The sequence below is a fragment of the Ursus arctos genome, unplaced genomic scaffold, assembly GCF_023065955.2.
Source record: "Ursus arctos isolate Adak ecotype North America unplaced genomic scaffold, UrsArc2.0 scaffold_1, whole genome shotgun sequence".
Taxonomy (NCBI): Eukaryota; Metazoa; Chordata; class Mammalia; order Carnivora; family Ursidae; genus Ursus; species Ursus arctos.
This window is the reverse complement of record NW_026622763.1, coordinates 86,590,527-86,612,738: the sequence shown is the minus strand read 5'-3', so window position 1 is coordinate 86,612,738 and position 22,212 is coordinate 86,590,527. Positions and strand designations below refer to the sequence as shown.

General features: G+C 35.9%; 1 protein-coding gene across 6 annotated transcripts in view; it reads right to left on the bottom strand.

The window, feature by feature from the left end:
* The window catches only part of SPAG16 (sperm associated antigen 16), a 913,718-nt gene extending 901,141 nt beyond the window's left edge, over nt 1–12,577 (bottom strand). For 4 of the 6 annotated variants that reach the window (XM_057304555.1, XM_044381193.3, XM_044381194.3 and 1 more), the window contains exons 1-3: nt 12,365–12,564; nt 3,234–3,280; nt 2,080–2,175 (exon numbers count right to left, since the gene is read on the bottom strand). In XM_057304555.1, the coding sequence (XP_057160538.1) occupies nt 2,080–2,175; nt 3,234–3,280; nt 12,365–12,491 (270 nt within the window). In that variant the 5' untranslated portion in view covers nt 12,492–12,564. The other 2 variants (XM_026492020.4, XM_057304559.1) reach the window with 2 other exon arrangements.
* Between the last annotated feature and the right edge of the window lie 9,635 nt (nt 12,578–22,212).

Below are 22,212 nucleotides of genomic sequence, written 5' to 3'. Positions count from 1 at the left end.
AAATAACTAAATTAAAATATACAATATGGCAGATGACACTAAGTGCCTGGGAGAAAATAAGCAGAGGACTGAACGGAGGGAGAGTCAAATGTAGGGCAGATATGAGTGTGGAGCTGGGCTGCTATATATATGTAGGGTGATGAAGGAAGATTTCACTGATAAAGTGGAATCTGAGCATAAATCAAGAGAAAGATAGGGTCATGATTCAGTTATAGCATCAGCAAATACAAAGACCCTGATTCAAGAGTGTGACTGGATTCTCTAAAGAAAAATACGGAGGTCAGCTTGTCCTTTCAACAGCATATAACACATTTAAAAAAAGGAAAAAAAAAAGTATGGACCTTTTAGTTCTTTCAATTATTATCATTATAAAAAGAAATATAATGAATTTTGGTGACGAGCTTTAGAAACACTATGATACAGAAGAAATTATTTGCTATGGAGTAGCTTATCCTACCATTTCATAACGAAAGTAAATCTGTCAACTCTATCAGGGGGTCAGCTAACTGTCTGTGTAATTAAAGTTTATTAGGACACAGCCATGCCCATTTGTTTACATATTGTCTATGGCTGCTTTCATACTATATAAGAGAAGTGAGTTGCAACAGACATCTCATGGCCCTCAAAATCTAAAATATTTACTATATGACCCCAGAGAACAAGTTTGCAGACCCCTGAACTAGAAAAGTGGACATATTTCAGCAAGTGAGATATGAAATTAGGACAGCCATAAAACTACCATAAATCAATGTATAAAATAAGTCAATAATGGGTAGCTACTTAAAAATATCAAAACATCATTGTCTCTAGAGTGCATTTTCTTCTCATTGGCAAGAACTAACCAATCTAAGTGCTGATCATTTAGACAAATCTATTTTCATATATAGAAACTCAACAGCAGACTTTCTTTCCTCTTCCCCTTCTTAACATGGTAATGGTTACATACCAGATGAATGTTACATACCTGGTAATAGTTACATAGAAATGCAGTAAGGAAAGAATCTCTGTTGCCCTAAAAAGTTCTTTTCAAAAGTGCAACAGATAATTTAATGCTGATCTTAATTACTAGTAGCTGCTACAACATTCAAAACAATGATCAGTTGAAGCAAATTTGGGAGGCTACAGAAATTTCCTGACAAATGACTAAGGTTTTAAAATGAAATTTTGAACACTCAAGCAGGATAATTTGGAGTATCTTCCCTAAGGTTATTTTATTTTAAAGATTTTTATTTATTTATTTGTCGGGGAGGGGGGAGAAAGAGAGAGAGGCAGGCAGAGGAAGAAGTAGGCTCCCCACTGAGCAAGGAGCCCAATGTGGGACTCCATCCCAGGACCCTGGGATCAAGATCTGAGCTGAAGGCAGATGCTTAACCAACTGACCTACCAGGCGTCCCTCCTAAGGTCATCTTAAAAGATATTATATAACAATGTTGATTTTGTGCAGGACCCTATATCAAATATGGAAGATGCCACGGTAACAGAATACAGCATCCCTGCCTTCAAGTCTGCATTATGGTGGAAGATTATATATAATTGCTGGATAAGGGTATAATATGGCTGGGAGTAAATATTCATTACACAGTAATAAATGCTACCTTGGCATTTTGGGGCAATAAATTTGATTATGATATTTAGAATGAGATGGATGATAGTTGAAGTAATTGGGAATACAGGAGGAAAAGGAGGAACAGAGAGACTATACTTTTTTTCTTATTTTTTAATGTGTTACAAAACACATTTCAGTATCTGTGTCCAATACCAAATTACGTGTGTTAGTGTTAAAAATCCTTGGTTTAATACCCAGTGAGATTAAACAGGCAGAGTTCTGCAGGAAGGTGTCATCTGTTGTGAAGTTATGCAAGAATAACCATGACATAGGAAATGACAACCCAAAAAACAATAAATCTGATTACTTAAAGTGAAGGTGCAATGATAAAGACACAGAAGAGAAAAAGGCGTAATAAGTGATAGGACAGCATTTAGTACATAAAACTTAAGTTTAGCCACTAATAAAGTCTCACTGCTAAACTACAGACTGTGTTCAAACTACACAAACAATACGTTGTGTTCACTTCTCACCAAAATCTGGGTATCTGTAGCCTGTTCTTGGACCATCTGAATTGCTTTTGCCAGATCTTCTTCACCTTCTGGAATGCTAAAATTGTCATCTGGTATCTAAATCAAAGAGAAAGAGGATAGGAAGTGCAAGCAGGAATATAAAAACACCTTACTTCATTTCAGAAATAATTTTTCTCACAAAACAATGGATCAAAAAAATACATCTTATGTAAGACACCATGTCATTCTGAAGTTCTGTGTCAAATGGATAACTAACAAACAGGAGGCTCTCTGACTTCCTTGTAAACATCACTCAACGTCACCTCTGATAAACTCGAGATCAGCTTATGTCTTATATATTAAGACAAATGTAGTCTAACAACTCTGCTGAGAAAAAAAGTAAGGCCACTTTTTTTTTTTCATAACTTACTAGCAACTGGCAATCTCTAGTTTATTAAAAAAATAAAATAAAACTCACTGCCTAGATTTTAAGCTCTTGGAAGAATGCAATTGACTCTAGGACATTAATGATGGTTAACACTTAGCATGTGTTTCTTATGTGCTAATCAGTTCTATGCCTTTTATATGAACCCTTCAGTAATTTCATGTGGCACGTATTCATATTATCTCTATTTTACTAATAGTAATAAAAAGTTTATCTGATGTTTGTTCTTTTACTTGTCCAGGTCACAAACTGCCGGGCTTGCTTCCACAGTTGTACTTACAGCGTGCCATCTAGGAGCAACTCTATACGCCAAGTCTCAGAAATAATGATAGGTCCATCTGAACTACACTACACAGAATTATAGTTAAGCTGAAAGGAAGCATGAGATCTGAGCTGCAACAAGTAGTGGGACTCTGGGAAACCCATCCAGGAGCAGAATGGATATTAGAGAATGCCCGCTGGACAGAGATGACAGTTTGTAGTAAGGATCCACAAAGCAAGGGAGAAGGAGCTAACTTTGAAGCACAACTAACAGGAAAACCAGAAGAGCCAGATACATTAGCCAATCCAAACTTTAAAATAGAACTTTCACACTTCACTCTTAAATAGCTGATATTAGGTAATTCAGTTGAAAAACCAGCATCTCTTAAGGAAAAAAATAAATAAAATAAAATGAATGTTTTATAAGAATGACTAGTGAATTAACAGACTACTAAAATGAAAAAATTACCTCTTCATATTCATAATCATCTTCAGATGCTTCAGTTATGGTGACCTCTGAAATCTTGTCAAGTGTCAATCTCAAAATATATGGAAAAAATGATTTATTTAAAATTGATTTGAATTAAAATTTAGTATCAGATCCATTTATATTACCAAGTTGGTAAATGTAATTTAAACTGTTTTTAAAATTTCTCTTCCCCATACAACCTACAAATATAGATATTTTAAAACAAAATATTTTTCATTATTATTTTAAATTATTGTTCTACATAACCCAAACCCATGAAAAACTACCTTCCCATATGTCTATTTACTATCTAATGATTTCCAGTTCGATTCCAAGGCTTACAAAAATGTACATGGTATAATAAGATAATATAAATTAGAAAGAGATAAGAAAAATGATGAAGAGGAAAACTATGGCAGTAAATTTTTTAAATCTATCTCAAACTAACTTCATTTCCCAGAGCTCCTAAGTCACTTACAGTGCACTTTGACTTCTTTATTTAAAGTATTATGAATTTTTCAAAAGCACACCAATATTTATAAGCAAAAACACATTTCAATGTTTTCATAATAAAAGTTACTTTAATCTCTACTTTTTTATCACATACCTCAATTTTAAACTTAAATTTTGTTCTCAGGAAATGAAGCCTAATTTTTAAGCAAATGTAAACTATACAGTAATCATAAATGAGGAGTTCATAAATTATCAAAAAATAAACATTAAAATATCAATGGAAATGACTCTAATAAATAATTCTAACAACACCGTTGTAAGATTTTCAAAAATTATAAGTTACTTTAATTACAAATGAAAATTTCAAGATAACATTTAATTTTGAAAGAAATCACAACATAGACCAATAACATTATTTTGTTGGTTGGTAGGTTTACATTTTTTCCTAATGTACACATGTGATTATGCCAAGTTCAAAATGTATGAAATTAAACACTTTAACATACAGTAATGGTTATGAAAATCAAAGATGAGATTAGCCTAGTTTTCATCTTGCTGCTGGTTATGAGATATCATCTTCCAAGAGCTAACTAAAATTGTATATAACATGTTATGTTATTTGTAGTAAGAACTGATATTACTTACAAAGTATTTAATAGAAGCCAGGCACTGTCCCTAAGGACAACTCATTTCATCTTCATCCCACCTACAAGCTATTATCATCTCCATTTTGTAGATCAGGACTCACGGGCACAAGGTCACACAGCTAGGACCTAACACAATTGGGAATCAGCCCCGGAAGTTATGTTTCACTATGCTATACTTAAACCTCTGTTATTCCATGTTCGTTTTCTATACCATGTAAACACTTGAATTGTTTGCCAATTATCTTGCACACAGTTCTAAACCTCTAAAAGATAGATTATGCAGGCTTGTTACTCAGCTGTAAATCTTCACTGTTTGCTTTATCCACTTGAGGAGACACTTAAGCCTAGTTATAACCAATCCTTAGGAACCTGACACTGTCAAACAAGAGTGCATCTCCCAAAAATATGGTGAAAAGTAATTAAGGCTCAAAAAAAACCTAGTTAATTAACTAATTAAACTAATTAAAATAACTAATTAAATGACTGATTAAAAACTAATGTAGATTAAACTACTACAGAAATAAAAATTTGCATACCTGCAGCTGATCTTGTAACTTTTAACTTACCCATGCTGGGTACCAGGACTGAAGTACCTACCTATATTAGTTATCTACTGTTATGGAACACTTTCCAATAGCATTGGCCTCACTCTCCTTTAATCCCTTGTCAACAGTCTTCTTAAAGACCATGAGGCTTCCACTGTTCACTGTTTTAGCTTTCACTAACATCCTCCTTAAAGAACTTCCAACATCTGTTCTATATTCAGTTCTAGAGCCACTCCAATACTTCAAAGCATTGCTTATGTTAGCATCCCACTTTCTGGTACCAAAAGCTGTACTTTTTATTATTGCTGCATAACCAACTCCCCAAAACTTAAGGCTTAACAATCCCCTTAACAATAAGCATCCATTATCTCATAGTATCCATGATCAAGAATTCAGTAGTGACTTAGCTTGTATATTTTGATTTGGGGTCTCTCATGGGCCTCAGTCAGGATGGCAACCTGACTTCCGAAGGCTCAGCTGAGGCAACAGGATCCATTTCAAAGATGGCTCTGACATTACTGGCTGAAGGTTTCAATTCCTCCCCATGTGGGTCTCTCCATAAGCTTCTTAAGCATTCTCAAGATATACTGGCTAGCTACCCCCAGAATAAGAAATACAAGAAAACAAAGTGGAAGCCACAGTATCTTTCATGACCAAGCCTCAGAAGTCACACATCATCATTTATTCACTATCCTATTGGTTATATAAGTCAACCCTATTCAATACATAAGGGAACTTATACAGGAGCATGAGGACAAGGATGTGGAGATCACTGAGCATCATTTTGATAGCTGGCTATCATTAAGGGGTTTCAAGAGTATTAAAAGAATTAATGTATGCAAATCATTTAGAATGGTGCCTGGCTTATGGTTAATGCTATGCAAGTATTTGTTATTATTTTCCTTTTCTAGAAAGAGATGAGTACCTGTGGAGAAGTCTCATAAGTCTCTCATGGCCCAGTTCCCCCATGCATTAAGATGATTGGATTAATAAAATACATTCTAAATCTTCCTGCTTTCTAAATTTATATTTTTCTGACACATTTTTGCTTAATTAGATAAAATTTCCTGAGGTTCAGCTACAGGAAATCAGTCCCTTTTTCATGAAAAAGAATGCCCTCTTCTGAATGACAGTTACTAAAACTTGATTTTGTAAAAAATCACTTATCTTTAAGTCTCTAGAAAAGCAATGTCATCCTTCATCACTGATGATACCATAATAAATTTTACAAGAAGTAAATATTCTAAAATCATTTGGATAGACTTTGAAAGTATAAATAAGCCAACTGATAAGATTAATGTGAGGAAGTAACATCAAAGCATAGGTTGTTAAACACGGCAATACATAGAAGAAAAAAGTGATTTGTCCTCAAAGCTTTGGAATTATCAAACTTACCACACTGGTACCCAGAAAATACTCGAGGCAACAGTTTTCAAACCCTAATAATATATTCTGTTCCCCAAAATCAAAAAGAATGAAAAAAATATCATTTTATAAAGCTTTTAAAAAGTACTGTCATATGGATCACTATCATGTTTATTCTCACAACAATCCTGTGAGATTGAATAACACAGACGGTCATTTCTAAATTTAAAAAAAGAAAGAAAGAAAATGAATCAGAAAGATTAAGAAATTTGCCAAAAATAATATACCTATTAGTGATAGAGGCAAGTTTCTTGAATAAAAAGATCAGGAATTTTCTATAATATCTTATTTCTACACGTTTCTACAGTGACACAAAAAGAATGTGCAATTTCTACCAGAATCCTAGGTAATGAACCCTCACTTATTTTCCAAATTCTCAAGTGTTATATTACAAACAGCTAAATCAAATCATTTAAATAGCTCAACATGAAGTCCCTAAAGGAGGGAGAGATATGAAAGAGCTACAGGCCTACAGAACCAAAGATATAATCAGCCAAGGGCAATGGATTAATGAGACAAAAGGTCAGGAAGAGGACAAACATCCAAAATAGGAACCACTATTTTCCTTGATTGGTATTTTCAGTATCCACAAAAATGATCTGTACAGAAAATCTTCCCAGGAGCAACTGAGTTGAAATGTGATGTTGCAGTGTTACTGAAGAAATAAATGTACTTTGGCACGTACGTTTGTATGCATCTGTCTATCTGGCTTAGCTGGGTAGCAACACATGGACAAATGCACAAATGAATCCCCAAACAATTGTGTGGCAGTTTACAAACACGCATATAGTAAAAATGTAAAAATAAGTAAACATGAAAATTAAAAGAGAAAGAGAAAGAAGAGAAATAAGACAAAGGTAAAGCTGCAGTACATGCCATAAAGTCTCATGAACTTTGTCAAACATAAGCCACAGGTTTGACCCAAAGCTTCCCAGCAGTCAGGGTAAAGAGGGGAATGTAATCAGATACGAATTCAGTATCCATCCAATGAAAACAGATGAGTTTCTCAGCAAAAGTACACCAATTTCTGGTTTCGAAGCCTGAGAGAAATTATACTCTTCGGTTCTCATAAAAAGAACACTGTGGACTGTACAGATATTGATTCTCTTGGCCCTTGGGACAGCCAGAAAGACTGAGTGAAGCAAGATCTGATGGAACACCATGTGTAAAAAAAGGTTGGAAAGCACTGCTTTAGAAGCAGTGTTGCCAGGATTGGAATAAGCAATTGACCAAGAATTGCCTGAATGATAAAAACCCTTTACTCTCGTTCTACTTTTACTGGACAACTATCTTGTGTAACCTAATCTCTTAGGTGATCCTATTCTCCAGGAAACATCCATACAATTAAGCGGTCACAGTTCTGAGGCAAAGTGATTTTTTTTTTTTCCATTGCAGAATTCTAGTTTAAAATCAGTTTCCTAATGCCAATCTGATTCTGAGCCCTTACAAAACTCCCTTCTTATTATCTACCTAGTATTCCTTCAATGAACACTGTTGAACTCCATTTCCAAAATTCATTTTTTCCGTCCTTTCTATTTCCTTCAGATGTAGTTATTGCCTTTCTGCCTGTTTGAGGTTAACTTGACATTTACAACTGTGCCTGGTTTTCTAGTCTGCTTTTGCCCAGGGTACAGTCTGTGATTCCCCTTCCTCCCTGACCTGCAGCCACAGCCCATAGCACCACCCACTTCTAGGCCAGGTTCCGTATCCTAGAGTCAAGGCCTACACTTAGACCAAGGGTCTCACTTCAAATCTTCACTTGCTCTGGAAAAAATTTAGTAGGACTTGTGATTTTTCCATACTATCAATCAGTTCCCTGGTACTTGGTCACCATGGGTGAATTAACTGGTAGTTTCTGCACTAGCAGAATTTGCACCAGATACTGACCTTGTAGGTCCTATCAGAAAATAGGCCAATATACATCCACATTGAAACTGTCAGGAAACCCTAAATCCATCACAGCACTACAGAAGACGCGACTGCAAGAAGTCTGAGAGAAACATTTCAGCTGGCATAATGGAGCAGAGCTTGAGGTCACAGTTGATACGACAGGGTCACAAACAAGGTTTTGCAAATGGACCACAGCCAGAAAGGTATGAATAATTTTCAGATGTGAGCACCATACAAAGTTCCTCACACACTGGTCTCTTCCACTATGTACTGGAGGTAGTGATCACTGGCAGCAGCAGCATCTTTATAAAGAACTGGAGTGAAACATATAGCTAATTATATTTTACATGATTTCCCAAAGCTACTATAGACAGAAATTGCTTTGTAATCTTTGCCATCACTACAGAGCCAATGTACACAGAGGTAATCTAAAATCGAGCCTGGATCCTCCATCATCAACATTTTACTTACTAAATTGAAATAAAAGTACTGTAAATAGCAAACATCACAGTCATGGTTCCCTTTCTTAGGAATGCCAGTTTCAATAACATAAGTTAACTGAATAATATATACCAAAGATGGCAAATAACTGGCACACTTGCTTCCACTTCCCCCATTGTTGTTTTCTGCAGTCTTTCCCACCAAGTCTTCAGGAGGTCTCAGAACTCTTATTAACACCACACGAGAAAGTCACTACCAATTCAACAGACTTGGCAAGAGTAGAAATTTATTGACTACTCCTGCACCAGACACCACTGCCATCTTCTGCCTCAGAAGCTGGAAAATAACTTTTTTTCAAAATATAAGTCTCATTGTTCTCATAGAGGGTGGTGGTTTAAGTTTTTCCAGCTTCTAATCCAGGAGATCCAAAGATATGAGCTCTACATATTATACCTCTTATCCGAAAATATAAAGGCTAGTAGTTAAGAAATTTGCCTACAGCCTTGTTACTTCACTTATATTCCTTAGACCAGCAGCACCTGCAGCACCTGGGAGCTTGTTAGCAATGCAGAATCTCAGCCCTGACTGGGACTTACTGAATTAGAGTCTTTTAAAGATCCATCTTCTTCGATTCCTATGCACATTAAAGTTCGCTTAGACTAGAGGACACACAACAAAATACAATTTTTTCTTTCCAAGTAGCTTATGATTTTAATTCAGGTAAAATTCAGCACTCTGGGTTTAGTAACGTGTTTTTTGGTCTAGATTCTACATTCAGACTGTCTATCCTTTTATTTGAATATATATAGGGTGCAACTAAGCACCCAAGGGTAAATTCATTTTTCCAATGATAATAAGAAATAGATGCCATGAGTACATAATAATCATTAAGGCTTTTAAAAGTATCTTCTCATTCAATGCTATAAACATTCCAGAGAAGTAACATATCGGAAAAATCACTAAATATTAAAAATAATAAATAGAATTTTAAATGACAAAAATTCAATTTTAATTAAACAAAGTGATCAGTGAATATTACTATTGCAATGAAAGACTGTCTAAGGATGTCACTTAAGAAAACAAGCATGCATCTTATTACATGGGGTATCTAAGTATGATCACCATATTTCAGGCGACTAGTGGAATCTCTAATTTTGCATTTTCATAAGCAGGTGACTTTGGGACTGCATTCAGAGTCGATTAGCTTCAAAGGACTGGCTTAAACTCACTCAAGCCTCAGAAATTGCTTTTGGGGCCAAAGGAGACCTTTTCAGTGGCCAGGAAACGTATGCTCATGATCTAAGTAGCCAAATTCTTAGTGTTGGAATGCCTTGAAAGATAAAATAATCAAAACCTAGTTAGGGGAGCAGAGAATAAGTGTAAAAGGAGGTATATAACAAAAACAATACTTTGGGGGGGGTCCACTTTCCTAGAGTCCATATAATCCATTATTCTTCTTTGAACAAGTCTGTCGACAAGTAGCAACAAAATCAACTAAGTATTAGCTTTCTTAGTACAATTCACTCCAGCCTGAATCTCACAGTTGGATTGAGCATTCCCAAATGTCTACAGCCACACATTAACTGCAGTTCCTACCCCAACTGATAACCTTACCCAAGTGGTACTGATTTCTAATGCAGAATTTATTCACAAAAAACAACAAACCTTTACAAACACTTGACCCTTTACAAAGCACATAGTTAAAACCCAGCTTTACATTTTACAATGTTGCAAATATCTTTCTAATGAGGAGTTCTCCAGAGAACTCATATACTCTGTAAATAGATTTCTTTTTTTTTTTTTTTAAGATTTTATTTATTTATTCTACAGAGATAGAGACAGCCAGCGAGAGAGGGAACACAAGCAGGGGGAGTGGGAGAGGAAGAAGCAGGCTCATAGCAGAGGAGCCTGATGTGGGGCTTGATCCCATAACGCCGGGATCTCGCCCTGAGCCGAAGGCAGACGCTTAACTGCTGTGCCACCCAGGCGCCCCTGTAAATAGATTTCTTAAAAGCTCTGGAGATAGCTAAGAAAGGAACTAAGTGCTTGTGTATTTGTATCTTACCTTGTGGAACTTTAAAACATAAAAGCAACTATATCCTGAACTGCTTCAGAAGAGAAACAGATAACGCCTACTTTTACAGGTAGTAGGTTACAAAGAAGGGGTGTTGCAGGGTTAAGAATTCTTTTTCCTGAACACATTCTCTAAATTAATAATGGGGCCTTTACTAATGAAGCCATTCCCCTCATGGTGGATCCTGGCTGTTTCTGGTTTGGAGCCCATTAGTCTGTACATGTTCTTTATGTTCGAATGTTTAACAGCAAAGGGTGACTTCCTGGAGAATCAGTCAACCTCTTTCAAAAACTTAATATTGATATCTTGTTGTCTAGTGTTCTACAGAGCATCTGTTCAGTAATAAATAAGGGAAGCCCAAGACCAAACACAGATTAGTAGTGATTAAGTTTATGTGCAGAGTAGAGAACATCAGATTTCTGATTCATTTGTGCATATTATAACTTTTATTTATCCACTGCGATAGCTCAATTAAATTACCTGAGACCTAAAGACTCTAAACTCAAGAAAGTCTCACTTCAGCAACTATCATAATTGCCTTAAGAAACAATGTCAAATAACATTATACAGTCAACTCTTAATTATCCATGTTAAGAGAGCCCAGGGATACAGGGATAATTGGCATTCTAAAGTAATCCTCAAACTTCATTTTAACTAATAGTTAAAGCCTCTCTCACGACTAAACCTCTTAACTAAACACTGAATGTAGGAAAATTGGCAAAATATGTAGTTTTGCTATCCTGTGACTACCCTTTGGTTGAAACCCAAAATATTAGCCAACTAAAGAAAGATGGAAGAAAAGCAAAGGGGCCAGATAATTCAGAAATTGGATAACAAAATTCTAAAAAGTTAGAGTTGCTTATATTTACAAACGTGATTATTTGGAAAATTCTTTATAAGACAGGTTTTGTGCAAACTGCTATATATTAGCAGTTGTGACTCAGCAATCTCCCTGAAAATTAAATAAACCTAAAACCTGTGCTATGTTGAAGTCCCACAACTTGCAAAACAAGTTAACTCAGTGTGTTTGTCTCATGTTAACAAATTATGTGTTACAGGAATCATCTTAATGTAGACAAAAATAAGATTCAGTTGCTTTAAAATAAAAATGTAATAACTGTAATTAAATAGCCAAAAATGAAATTACCTAGGAAGTTGATGCTTACAAAACAAATCATTTAAGCATTGAACAACTGAAGCATCTACAGAATCACAGGGTGAATACTCTCAGCTTCAGCTCCTTAACGCCCAATGGCAGGTCTTTCCGTCTCCTAACTTTCCTGACTGAATTGATTCCCACGGTATTCTGAAGGCTAGGGGCTTATTTAGGAAACCCACTAAGCGAAAAGAGGGTTGAATCCATTTGTTGTACCACCTTCCATCCCGAGGTTGCAGAGTGGTTACTAAAGTACGAGATTCGCGAGTTTCTTCCAGCAGGAACACAGCAGCCTAACACTCCTAAAAGGCAAAGTCTTTTCGGCGGGTAGCTATGAGGGGAACGCGGTGCCGGAGACGCCACCTTGAGGTCCACCAGGCGTGCTGGGCGGCTGTGCGGCCACAACCCACATAGGGCGCCCGCGATGAGAAGCCCGCGCCCTCGCCCCCAACCCCGTTACCAAGGGGAGCGCCTGAGCCCGCGCCTACACGTAAGGATACGCTCCAGGTAGTAGGCGCCCTCGGCGGCCACCGCCTCCGCGGTGTCCCCAGCAGCCGTCAAGTCCATGCCCAACGCTTCTTCCAGAACCCGCAGGGCGGAGGCGGGCATCCCTTCCTTAGCAGCCATCGGAGGCGCTCCCAGGGCCCCGCCCCCGGGCAGCTTGGTGCCTCCCTGTGAGCAAACGCGAAGACGCCTGCCGGCAACCGCACGCAGCTCTCGCGAGAGTTTGACACTGCTCTCACGAGGCAAGCTCCGCGCTCGGAAGAGCTGCCCCAGCCCTAAAGCGTTGGTGCCCTCTGACCTTCGCGGTTACCACGGTAACGCCTTTGCCTAGTTACCCTGGGACGCAGTTCCTGGAGTGTATGATAGAAGAAGCAATGAATCATCGAACTTTACATCAGAAACCAGGGATGTACTGTATGGTGACTAACATAATATAATAAAAAAAATTTAAAAAAAAAGAAGCAAGAAACGCTGGGCTTGGATTATATACACTTTCTTGCCGAACCAGCCTTTTTTTTTTTTCCGTTTCGACCCTAGCATTTCTTTCTCACTTCATTTTCTTCCCTAAATTGCCTTTCTGTTGGTTCTTACATGCCCATCATCAGCCCTTAATTTTAGATGTGTGGAGACCCCCAATTGTCCCCAGGGAAGACTCCTAGAAAAGAGAAAGAACTTCAGTGCCAGGGGGGGAAAAAAGTTATAGAAATCATTACTGAGAGAAGGACTCAAAGGAACTAACCTCAGTCGTTTAGCAATAAAGACCTAGGGTAGTCACCTTAGTCGATTTCCTTCTTGGGGTCCTTTAAAATAATTATCTGGACATTTGTTTTGACTTTGATATCATACACTGGGGCTTGGAAGAGTATCTGTGGTATTGACTCTTGGCAAGAGAAAGACACTTTCATAAGAACTATGAGGTACAAATGGTCCTAACACAATATGTTATAAATGATATTTGCCCAATCATGTGCACTCCTTTTGCAATGACAGACTCGTCCTCAGGTTTGTATTGTGTATGTATCAGAAGCATCTGCTGGGCCTTTTTCTTTGCAGATTCTTTTCCATTCTATGTTTCTTGATGAAAACTGGATGCCATTTGTAAGTAAAATGAGGTTAATAATATTATCCACCACAAAGCATTGTTACAAGGGGTAAAATATAAAGAATTAAGAACTTACCAGGCACAAAGTAGACACTAAGAAACAGATGTTTTTTTTTTCTATTGAAGTTAATTGCTTAGTTTTGTTATGTTTTTAGAATAACTAAGGGTCACAATTAGTCATAATACTCCCTCGTTTCTCATACCTGTTATTTTAATAACTTACTCTTTATCCTTGATGTCTCACATCAAGCATATCTTCGATGTTCATTAAATGCAAGAAACAGTTATAAGGGGCTGAAAATACAGGAGAGGAGCTCTGAAATTGGGGAATCTGCTTCTTTTATAGAAAGTCTGCTCTTTGTTCCAAAGGGAGGCATTACCTCATACCCTCAAGTTTGTCTTCTGTAAACACTTGCCTGAAAAATGGCCTGGGTAAAGAGTGGTCAGGGCTTTGCACACCCAACAAGGCGTGAAGGAGCATGAAAGAGCCAGGAAGGAAGGTCTCTCTGAACAATTAATGTTTACTTTGATTTGTGTGTGTGCGTATTACATTGGCTGTTGGCTGTCGTTCTCTTTCTTAGCTTTTAGATGTAATACGTATATCATGTTCTACAGAAGTTTTGAATCCTGGATCTTCTGTATGATCTTAATTAACTTAAGCTCTTTGAGCCTTAGTTTCCTCTTCTTTAAAACAGATATTTTAGTACCTATATTACTAAAATATAAATAGTGAATGAAATGTCTTCTTTGGGAAAATGTCTATTCACCTCTTCTGCCCATTTTTTAATTGGATTATTCATTTTTGGGGTGTTGAATTGTATAAGTTCTGTATATATTTTGAACTAGCCATTTATCAGATATGTCATTTGCAAATATCTTCTCCCATCCCATAGGTAGTTTTCTTGTTGTTGATGGTTTCCTTCACTGTGCAGAAGTTTTTCATTTTGATGAAGTTCCAATAGTTTATTTTTGCTTTTGTTTCCCTGGCCTCAAGAGACCTCCCTCGAAGGAAGTTGCTACGATCCATGTCAAAGATGTTACTGCCTGTGTTCTCCTCTAGGATTTTTATGGTTTCAGGTCTCACGGTTAAATCTTTCATCCACTTTGAATTTATTTTTGTGTATAGTGTAAGAAAGTGGTCCAGTTTCATTCTTTTGCATACTGCTGTCCAATTATCCCAACACCAATTGTTGAAGAGACTGTTTTCTTCCCATCGAAATTGTTCCCTGCTTTGTTGAAGATTAGTTGACTATAGAGTTTTGGGTTCCTTTCTCTGTTTTCTCTTCTGTTCTTTGATCTATGTGTCTGTTTTTATGCCAGTACCATACTGTTTTGATCACTACAACTTTGTCATATAACTTGAAGTCCAGAATTGTGATGCCTCCAGCTTTGCTTGTCTTTTTCAAGGTTGCTTTGACTATTTGGAATCTTTTGCACTTCCATACAAATTTTCGGTTTGTTCTAGCTCTGTGAAAAATAAAAAAATAATACAAGAAACAACAGTTGCTGATGAGGATGTGGAGAAAGGGAGCCCTCTTGCACTGTTGGTGGGAATGCAAACTGGTACAGTCACCCCAGAAAACGGTATAAAGGTTCCTCAAAAAAGTTAAAAATAGAACTACCCTATGATCCAGAAATCACACTACAAGGTATTTACTCAAAGAACACAAAAATACTAATTCAAAGAGATACATGCACCCCAATGTTTATAGCAGCATTATCTACAATGACCAAATTAGGAAAACAACTTCGACTGATGAATGGATAAAAAGATGTGGTATAGACATACAATGGAATATTACTTAGCCATAAAAGAGAATGAAATCTTTCCATTTGCAATGACATGGATGGAGCTAGAAAGTATTATGCTAAGCAAAATAAGTCAAAGAAACACAAATACCATATGATTTCACTCATATGTGGAATTCAAGAAACAAAACAAACACAAAAAGGGGGAAAAAAGAGAGAGGAAGGCAAACCAAGAAATAGACTCTCAGCTATAGAGAGCAAACTGATTTACCAGATGGTAGTAGGTGGATGGATGGGTTAAACAGGTGATGCTCATCACAACAAGTGCCGTATGGAAGTGTTGAATCACTATATTGTACACCTGAAACTAATATTGCACTGTGTTAACTGGAATTTAAAGAAAAACTTTTTAAAAATACAAAATAGTAAATGAAATGGAATATATAAAAAGCACTTATCACCATATCTAGTATATCAAATATTTTCAAAAAATAATTGTTAATAAAATTGACTTAAAATGTTGAGTGATAAGCTGATCCCAAATTAGATATTATATTTGTAAGAAACTTACACATATAGGAAAATTTTTAAGACAAAACTTAAATGTTTTTAGAAACATGCAGCTTCGGTGGCTCAGTCAGTTAAGCGTCTGCCTTCTGCTCAGGTCATGATCCCAGGGTCCTGGGATCCAGTCCCACATCTCACATCTGGCACCCTGCTCAGCCGAGAGCCTGCTTCTCCCTCTGCCTGCCCCTCCTCCAGCTTGTGCATGCACGTTTTCTCTCTCTGTCAAATAAATAAATAAAATCTTAAAAAAAAAAACTTTTATAAAAACATGCAGCACTCAAAAAAGGGGGAGATTTTAATAGAGTCATAAGAAAATAAAAATAAATAATGGCCATTATCCACCATTTCAGGTAGAGGAGAACTGGGAAAGATTCTTGTCAAAGAGCTTTAAAAAAAAAAAAAGTATTGTAACTCAAAGAAATATCATCACTGCACTCCTCAAAAAAATTTTTTTTTAAATCTGGAAGTCTAATTCTCTAAAAATTCCAAATAACCAAAGTTTTACTTCAGAGTTCCCAGTTTGATTATATCAGTTTCATGGATTTTAAATTGAGAAGTCACCCGAGATATTTTTGGTTCAACTGTAATTTGAACACATTTCACAGGGACCTAAGCTACAGTACATTTAAAAGTTAAAATTAGAAGCATCTTTAATATTTTATTTTTTAACCTTTAGATCTCTATGATAAATGTGTAATTTGTTAAAGAAATGAAATAAAAGCAAAAATAATCTTAACAAATATAAACACAACTAATATGTGCCTTCGAATAAAAAACGGTACAAACTTTTGTGGTGACTGCTAATATCTTAAAACTAGTCTGTCTTTGCAAGGGATGACTTTTAAAATATTTTTACATTGGAATTATTGTTCTGTTAGTTGCTGGTTTAATTTAAAAAGAGTGTGAATGCCTTGCTAAGAAAAAACAAAAACTTCAGATCATAGTAGTGGTTTCAGTTATAATGCTCTCCTACAGTCCTGCTATCATGTAGTCTTTCTATTCTATAGTCCTTCTTTTTTAAAAGTATTTTACAAGCTTCCTTGAAGTGGAGAAAAAGAAAGTAGCTTCACATTTTGATGAATGAATGGCAGGCTCTCTAGTTTCCTCTTGAATACGTTCCTGAAAAAGGTAAATAAAGAAAACCAGTGGAGACAGTCAATATAAAGCAGCAAGTACAAAGGACAACAGATTTTATTTGATCTCAGCCTAAATGCTCCATTTTTGTAAAAGTGAAATTATTTTTAAAAGCAAAACCAAGAAGTAATTTGACAATGGATTTACTCTCCCCATTTGCAGTTTCAAAGCAGAAAATATTCATATGCAAAAATATAGTAAAATACATTCAATTTTCACAAGTATGAGTGTTAATTTGCTTCCAATAGAGCCCAAGCCATTTACTGATGCATCTCTTTACAAAAGTAACTATTTCATTTTCTTTCAAAACTTCAGTAAGTGGTAGCCAGTTTTAGAATTTCAGAATTCATAAGAAGTAGTGATCATCGACTGTGGTGAAAATTATCATTTTTCAAGCATACATCTGTATTTTCCCTTTTTATACTATCAACCTTTCGAAAATCCACATCTCCTATACTCCTAGTTCAAGTAGGTCAAATAGGATCAATCCTCTGACTCTGAGGAATACATGACCCTGGCTTAACCTAGTAAGAATATTTCATTCCATTCGACTACAGTGATCAGTTTCTGAGTTGGCATGTGACCTAGAAGGACCCATTGATACATGATGGGAATTTGTTGGGAATTCTGGTAAAGAGACTCTTACTCTGTTCCTTGGGGCTAATGTTCCAGAGTTGCCACAGCTACCTTGTAAGTATGAAGAAAATTTCTGTCCAAAAATTGAGTCAACATGAAAAACAGAGAAAATCCAAGTCCAGGTAAAATCACCTGAACCTCTAGTACACACATATGTATTTCCTTGTTCTGACAGCTGAGAACCTAGAAACAACAACACCCCTATATAAATGAGCACATCCAGCACAAAACCTTGGTTTCTAATACCATTATCCAATAAAAGGGATGGCCATTGGAGACTCACCAAATCCAGGGCTGAGCTGAGAATGTATGTGATAAGCCTGGAGAATCTTAAAATAGCAGGAAATAAAAAAGTTCCCCATTACTAAAAACTTACAATAATAGAGTATATTAAAGAGAGACAGGAGCCAGTTGAAAGAGTTCCCCAAAACATGCAAAGCTAGAAAAATTTGAGTAACAAAATTAATAAAGTAGTATTGGAGTATAACCCAAAGTATAAAACAAATATTTATGAGTCCATTTGAGATAAATGATTACATACATAAATAAACAGAGGAGAATGGACACATCTCCTGTCAAGAATTCCAAATAGTATATGTAGATGTGCCACATTATGGGAGTGGAGCCTAATTCCCCACCCCTTAAGTGTGTACTGCACTTGATGACTTTCTCCCAAAGAATATAATATGGAAAGGGGGGAGTGGAAAGAGTAACTTTACAATGGAGAAACTTGGCAAACTACCTCAAAAACCCATGACCCCAGACTAACGATGAGAAAAACATGAGACAAAAATCAGTTAAGGGACATTCTACAAAATACCAGTACTCCCTAAAACAGTCAATATCATCAAAAACAAGGAAAATGTGAAAAACCATCACAGGCTTTGTGGTTAACTATAATGTAAGATCTTGGAACAACAACAACAAAAAAAATGGACCTTAGGTAAGTATTAAAGAAATCTGAATAGAGTATAGATGTCAGCTTATAATAACATATCAATATTGGTTCATTATACATGATAATTGCACCATATTCATGTAGGGTGGTAATAACAGAAAACTAGGTATGGGCATATGGGGACTTTCTATATTATCTTCACAACTTCTTGGTAAACCTAAAACTATTCTAAAATTAAAAGTTCATTTACAAAAATTACTCAAATCTTGATTCTAGTAATGCCCTAAACAAAACTTACCCCTTGACCTTTCTCTTACTTGAAAACATAAATTACTTTTGCTTAAGCAAATTTCTGTTGGGCTCTCTGTCACTTGCCATTCAACAAGACTCAGCTGATACATCTTTATTATTCACACTATTTAAAGATATACTTTACTGCTAGGGTTTTTTTTTTTTCTAAATGATGTCTGATATAACATATCTATGTACATTTAACACAGAGATGGAAGAAACACATTTTCTTCTCACACATGGTTGAAAACTGATTAGCTATTTTAGAAGTCCAGGGCACCCTCTTCTATCTCGTCTACTAGTCACGTACTACTTCATCCATGGACTGAAAAGAGAATAATAAAAAGAAGTGGCCAAGCTAAAGGCAACGGCAATGGCAGTGATTGGAAAGAGAGAAATTGTGCAGAGAACTGTGCAAGCTGAAAGTAGTAGTTGGAGAAGGGGTAGGAAGAAAAGGAAGTCCAGCATGGGAGACCACTGTGACAATTCCAGCAGCGAACATCAAATGCACATCTAATGCCCACAACAAACAATGGAGGCTTGCTGTAGAAATTCGTCTGTCCAATTTTCAGTGGAGTGTACAGCAATTTCCAAGACAGCCTTGTTAGATGGAGCTTTCTTTTAGACATTGGAAGTTTAAATTCACATTTCCATAACTAAAAGCAACAGAGAAGATTTATCTAAAGCATTTTGTAATCCCTGGTTGATTATAATATTTCTTAGCATTCCACAGTTATCCATGCCAGTAGAAATAATGAAGGAAGAGAAAGGAGAGGAGAGGTGAGGAGAGGAGGGGAGGGGAGGGGAGGGGAGGGGAGGGGAGGGGAGGGGAGAGGAGGGGAGGGTGGAAGAAAAAGAGGAAAGAGAAAGAAAGGAAGAAAGGAAGAAAAGAAAGAAAGAAAGAAAAAGAAAGAAAGAAAGAAAGAAAGAAAGAAAGAAAAGAAAAGAAAAGAAAGAAAGAAAAAGAAAGAAAGAAAAGAAAAGAGGGAGAGGAAAGAATGAAAAGAAAACAAAACCTTCCCCTTAGACATATACCTACAGTGCTCAATTCTTTGGAGAAGATGGGAATTTTGTTTGAATTTTGTTTGAATTTTCCTTTTTTTTTTTTTTTAAGATAACTCTTTTATTGTTTGTTCTTCCTCCAGTGGGAGATTAGGGCTGGTAGTAGATAAGCATATTGTATTCAGAATGGTCACTTTTGGGGAATGTTGGGACAGAGAGTTGTGTCTCAAAAATTTTATCAAAGTCAGAGGGCTAAGTGTAAACTGAGTGTCCAGGGACAAGACATGGAGCCATGCAAATCACAGATTCAGGCAAAATGAGAGTAATGGATTAATGGTAGGTAATAGATAAAAATCCAAGATACATAGGTCAATTCCAAAAGAGTCAGATTTTAATTATTGTAGTGAAAAATGTTGTATATGTTATGGTAAATGAATTCTTCACTTCAATATCCATGTTTGTTTTAAACCCTACATCCCCCCTGCCAGCCCAGTTCTGTCATTTTTTGCTGTTTTGGTAAATACTTATTTCATGGTAAATAAGAATACTTATTTCATACCATTATTATAAGAATTTAGAGGAGCTTAATATGTATGAAGCACAATGCTTGGCATACTGTAAATAAACAATAAAAGATAGCAATTTCTAACTGATTAATTGTATTTTACTCATTGAACACACCTACATTAGAGAACTATTTTGTGCCAGGCACAACACTAAACTAAAGAGGAGATATAAAAATACACATATTTATTCTATGCTGCAGAAATATTAGCATTGCAAATATCTATTTTTTAATCTAGATTTTTTTGGTGTTGATAATAAATTGACCTAAGTTCCAGACGCACCTTCCTCCAACCTCACACAGACACATCATGATTTTGAGCACTTACATATTTTGTTTTTCTTATCAATAATTTGAAAATTAATCAGGCACAGGGAAGTGCTTCTAAAGCTTTAGTAATATCTGCAGGAGAAAAATAATCTATGTTTTACAAAAGTATCAGAGGGACTTCAATAACAGTTTCTTGATGACAAAATAAAGCAGGAGAAATGGGATCTAGGTAAGGATAGCAACAATTAAGGTACCAATGATTAAGGCTCTAATTTTCTGTATTTTAAGTAGAAATCTATGGAAACTGACATCCTGCCAGTATTCCCTAACATTTCTCTTGCATTTACAGAATATTATTTTTAAATTCTTTTTTTTTATAGGAGAATCTCATTTGAGAGACCCACTTTTTTTTTTAAAGATTTTATTTATTTATTTGACAGAGAGAGAGACAGCCAGCAAGAGAGGGAACACAAGCAGAGGGAGTGGGAGAGGGAGAAGCAGGCTCCCAGCAGAGCAGGGATCCCAATGTGGGGCTCGATCCCAGGATCCTGGGATCACACCATCGGAGGAGCCTGATGCGGGGCTGGATCCCAGAACGCTGGGATCATGCCCTGAGCCTAAGGCAGACGCTTAACAACTGAGCCACCCAGGCGCCCCTATTTTTAAATTCTTTAATAACTTCAATATCCAGAAAAAGTTTACTTATGTAAATCTACGCATTAATCACCATTTTTTCACATTTATATACTTTAAAGAGTCAATGCCTTGAAATAATTTTTTGTTTTTACATAGAAACATTTGAAATATTAAAACAAATAGAATATAAAGTATTCATATGACTGAACTTAGCAGCAAGAGAACATTAAGTAGGGTCCATTGTTCCCAGATGAAAATTATTACTAGATGATCAAGAATTCTTAATAAACATCAGAATGTCCAATGGTTAACTGGATTGTATATCTGAATTTAGAAGGAAGTAAATATTTTATTTTCTAAGAAACTTCAGTACTGAAAAAAATCTTTTCAATAAGATTATTCACAATTTTGGTTTATGAGAGTAAAAAGTAATCTGGAAAATATTTTTGAAAATCCCTCTTCCTATGTGGTTTTATGACTGTGAAGGCCATTGAGCCCACCACCACCCAAAGCACTCTCAACCATTAATTTTCATTCCCTGACAAGTAGTGAACTATAGTGTCTTTTTATGTTTGTTGTCATTTCAACTCATGATCTTGTAAAGTGTCTTTTATCGTTTTCTTCTTTTCTATATTTTTTGGCAATTTGTTAGAGCTGTTTGTAATTATTGATATTTAGTCTATAAATTCTATTATAAATATTTGTCCACATTTATTATTTTGTTATTGACTTTATATTTTGAAATGAAAAACTTTCAATTTTCCTGTAGTTAGTTATGGTTATATTTTCTTTTATGTCTTCTGGGTATACAGTCTTGATTAAGAATATTTTGCCAAATCTTAGATATTGTAAACACTCTCCTAAATACTAAAAACTCTTAATGTTCTTACTTTTTATTTTCCATATTAGTCTTTAATTTATCTGTGGTTTATTTTTGTGTAGGAGATAAAATAGATTCCTACCTAGTGGCTAGTCAATAATACCAGAATTTTTA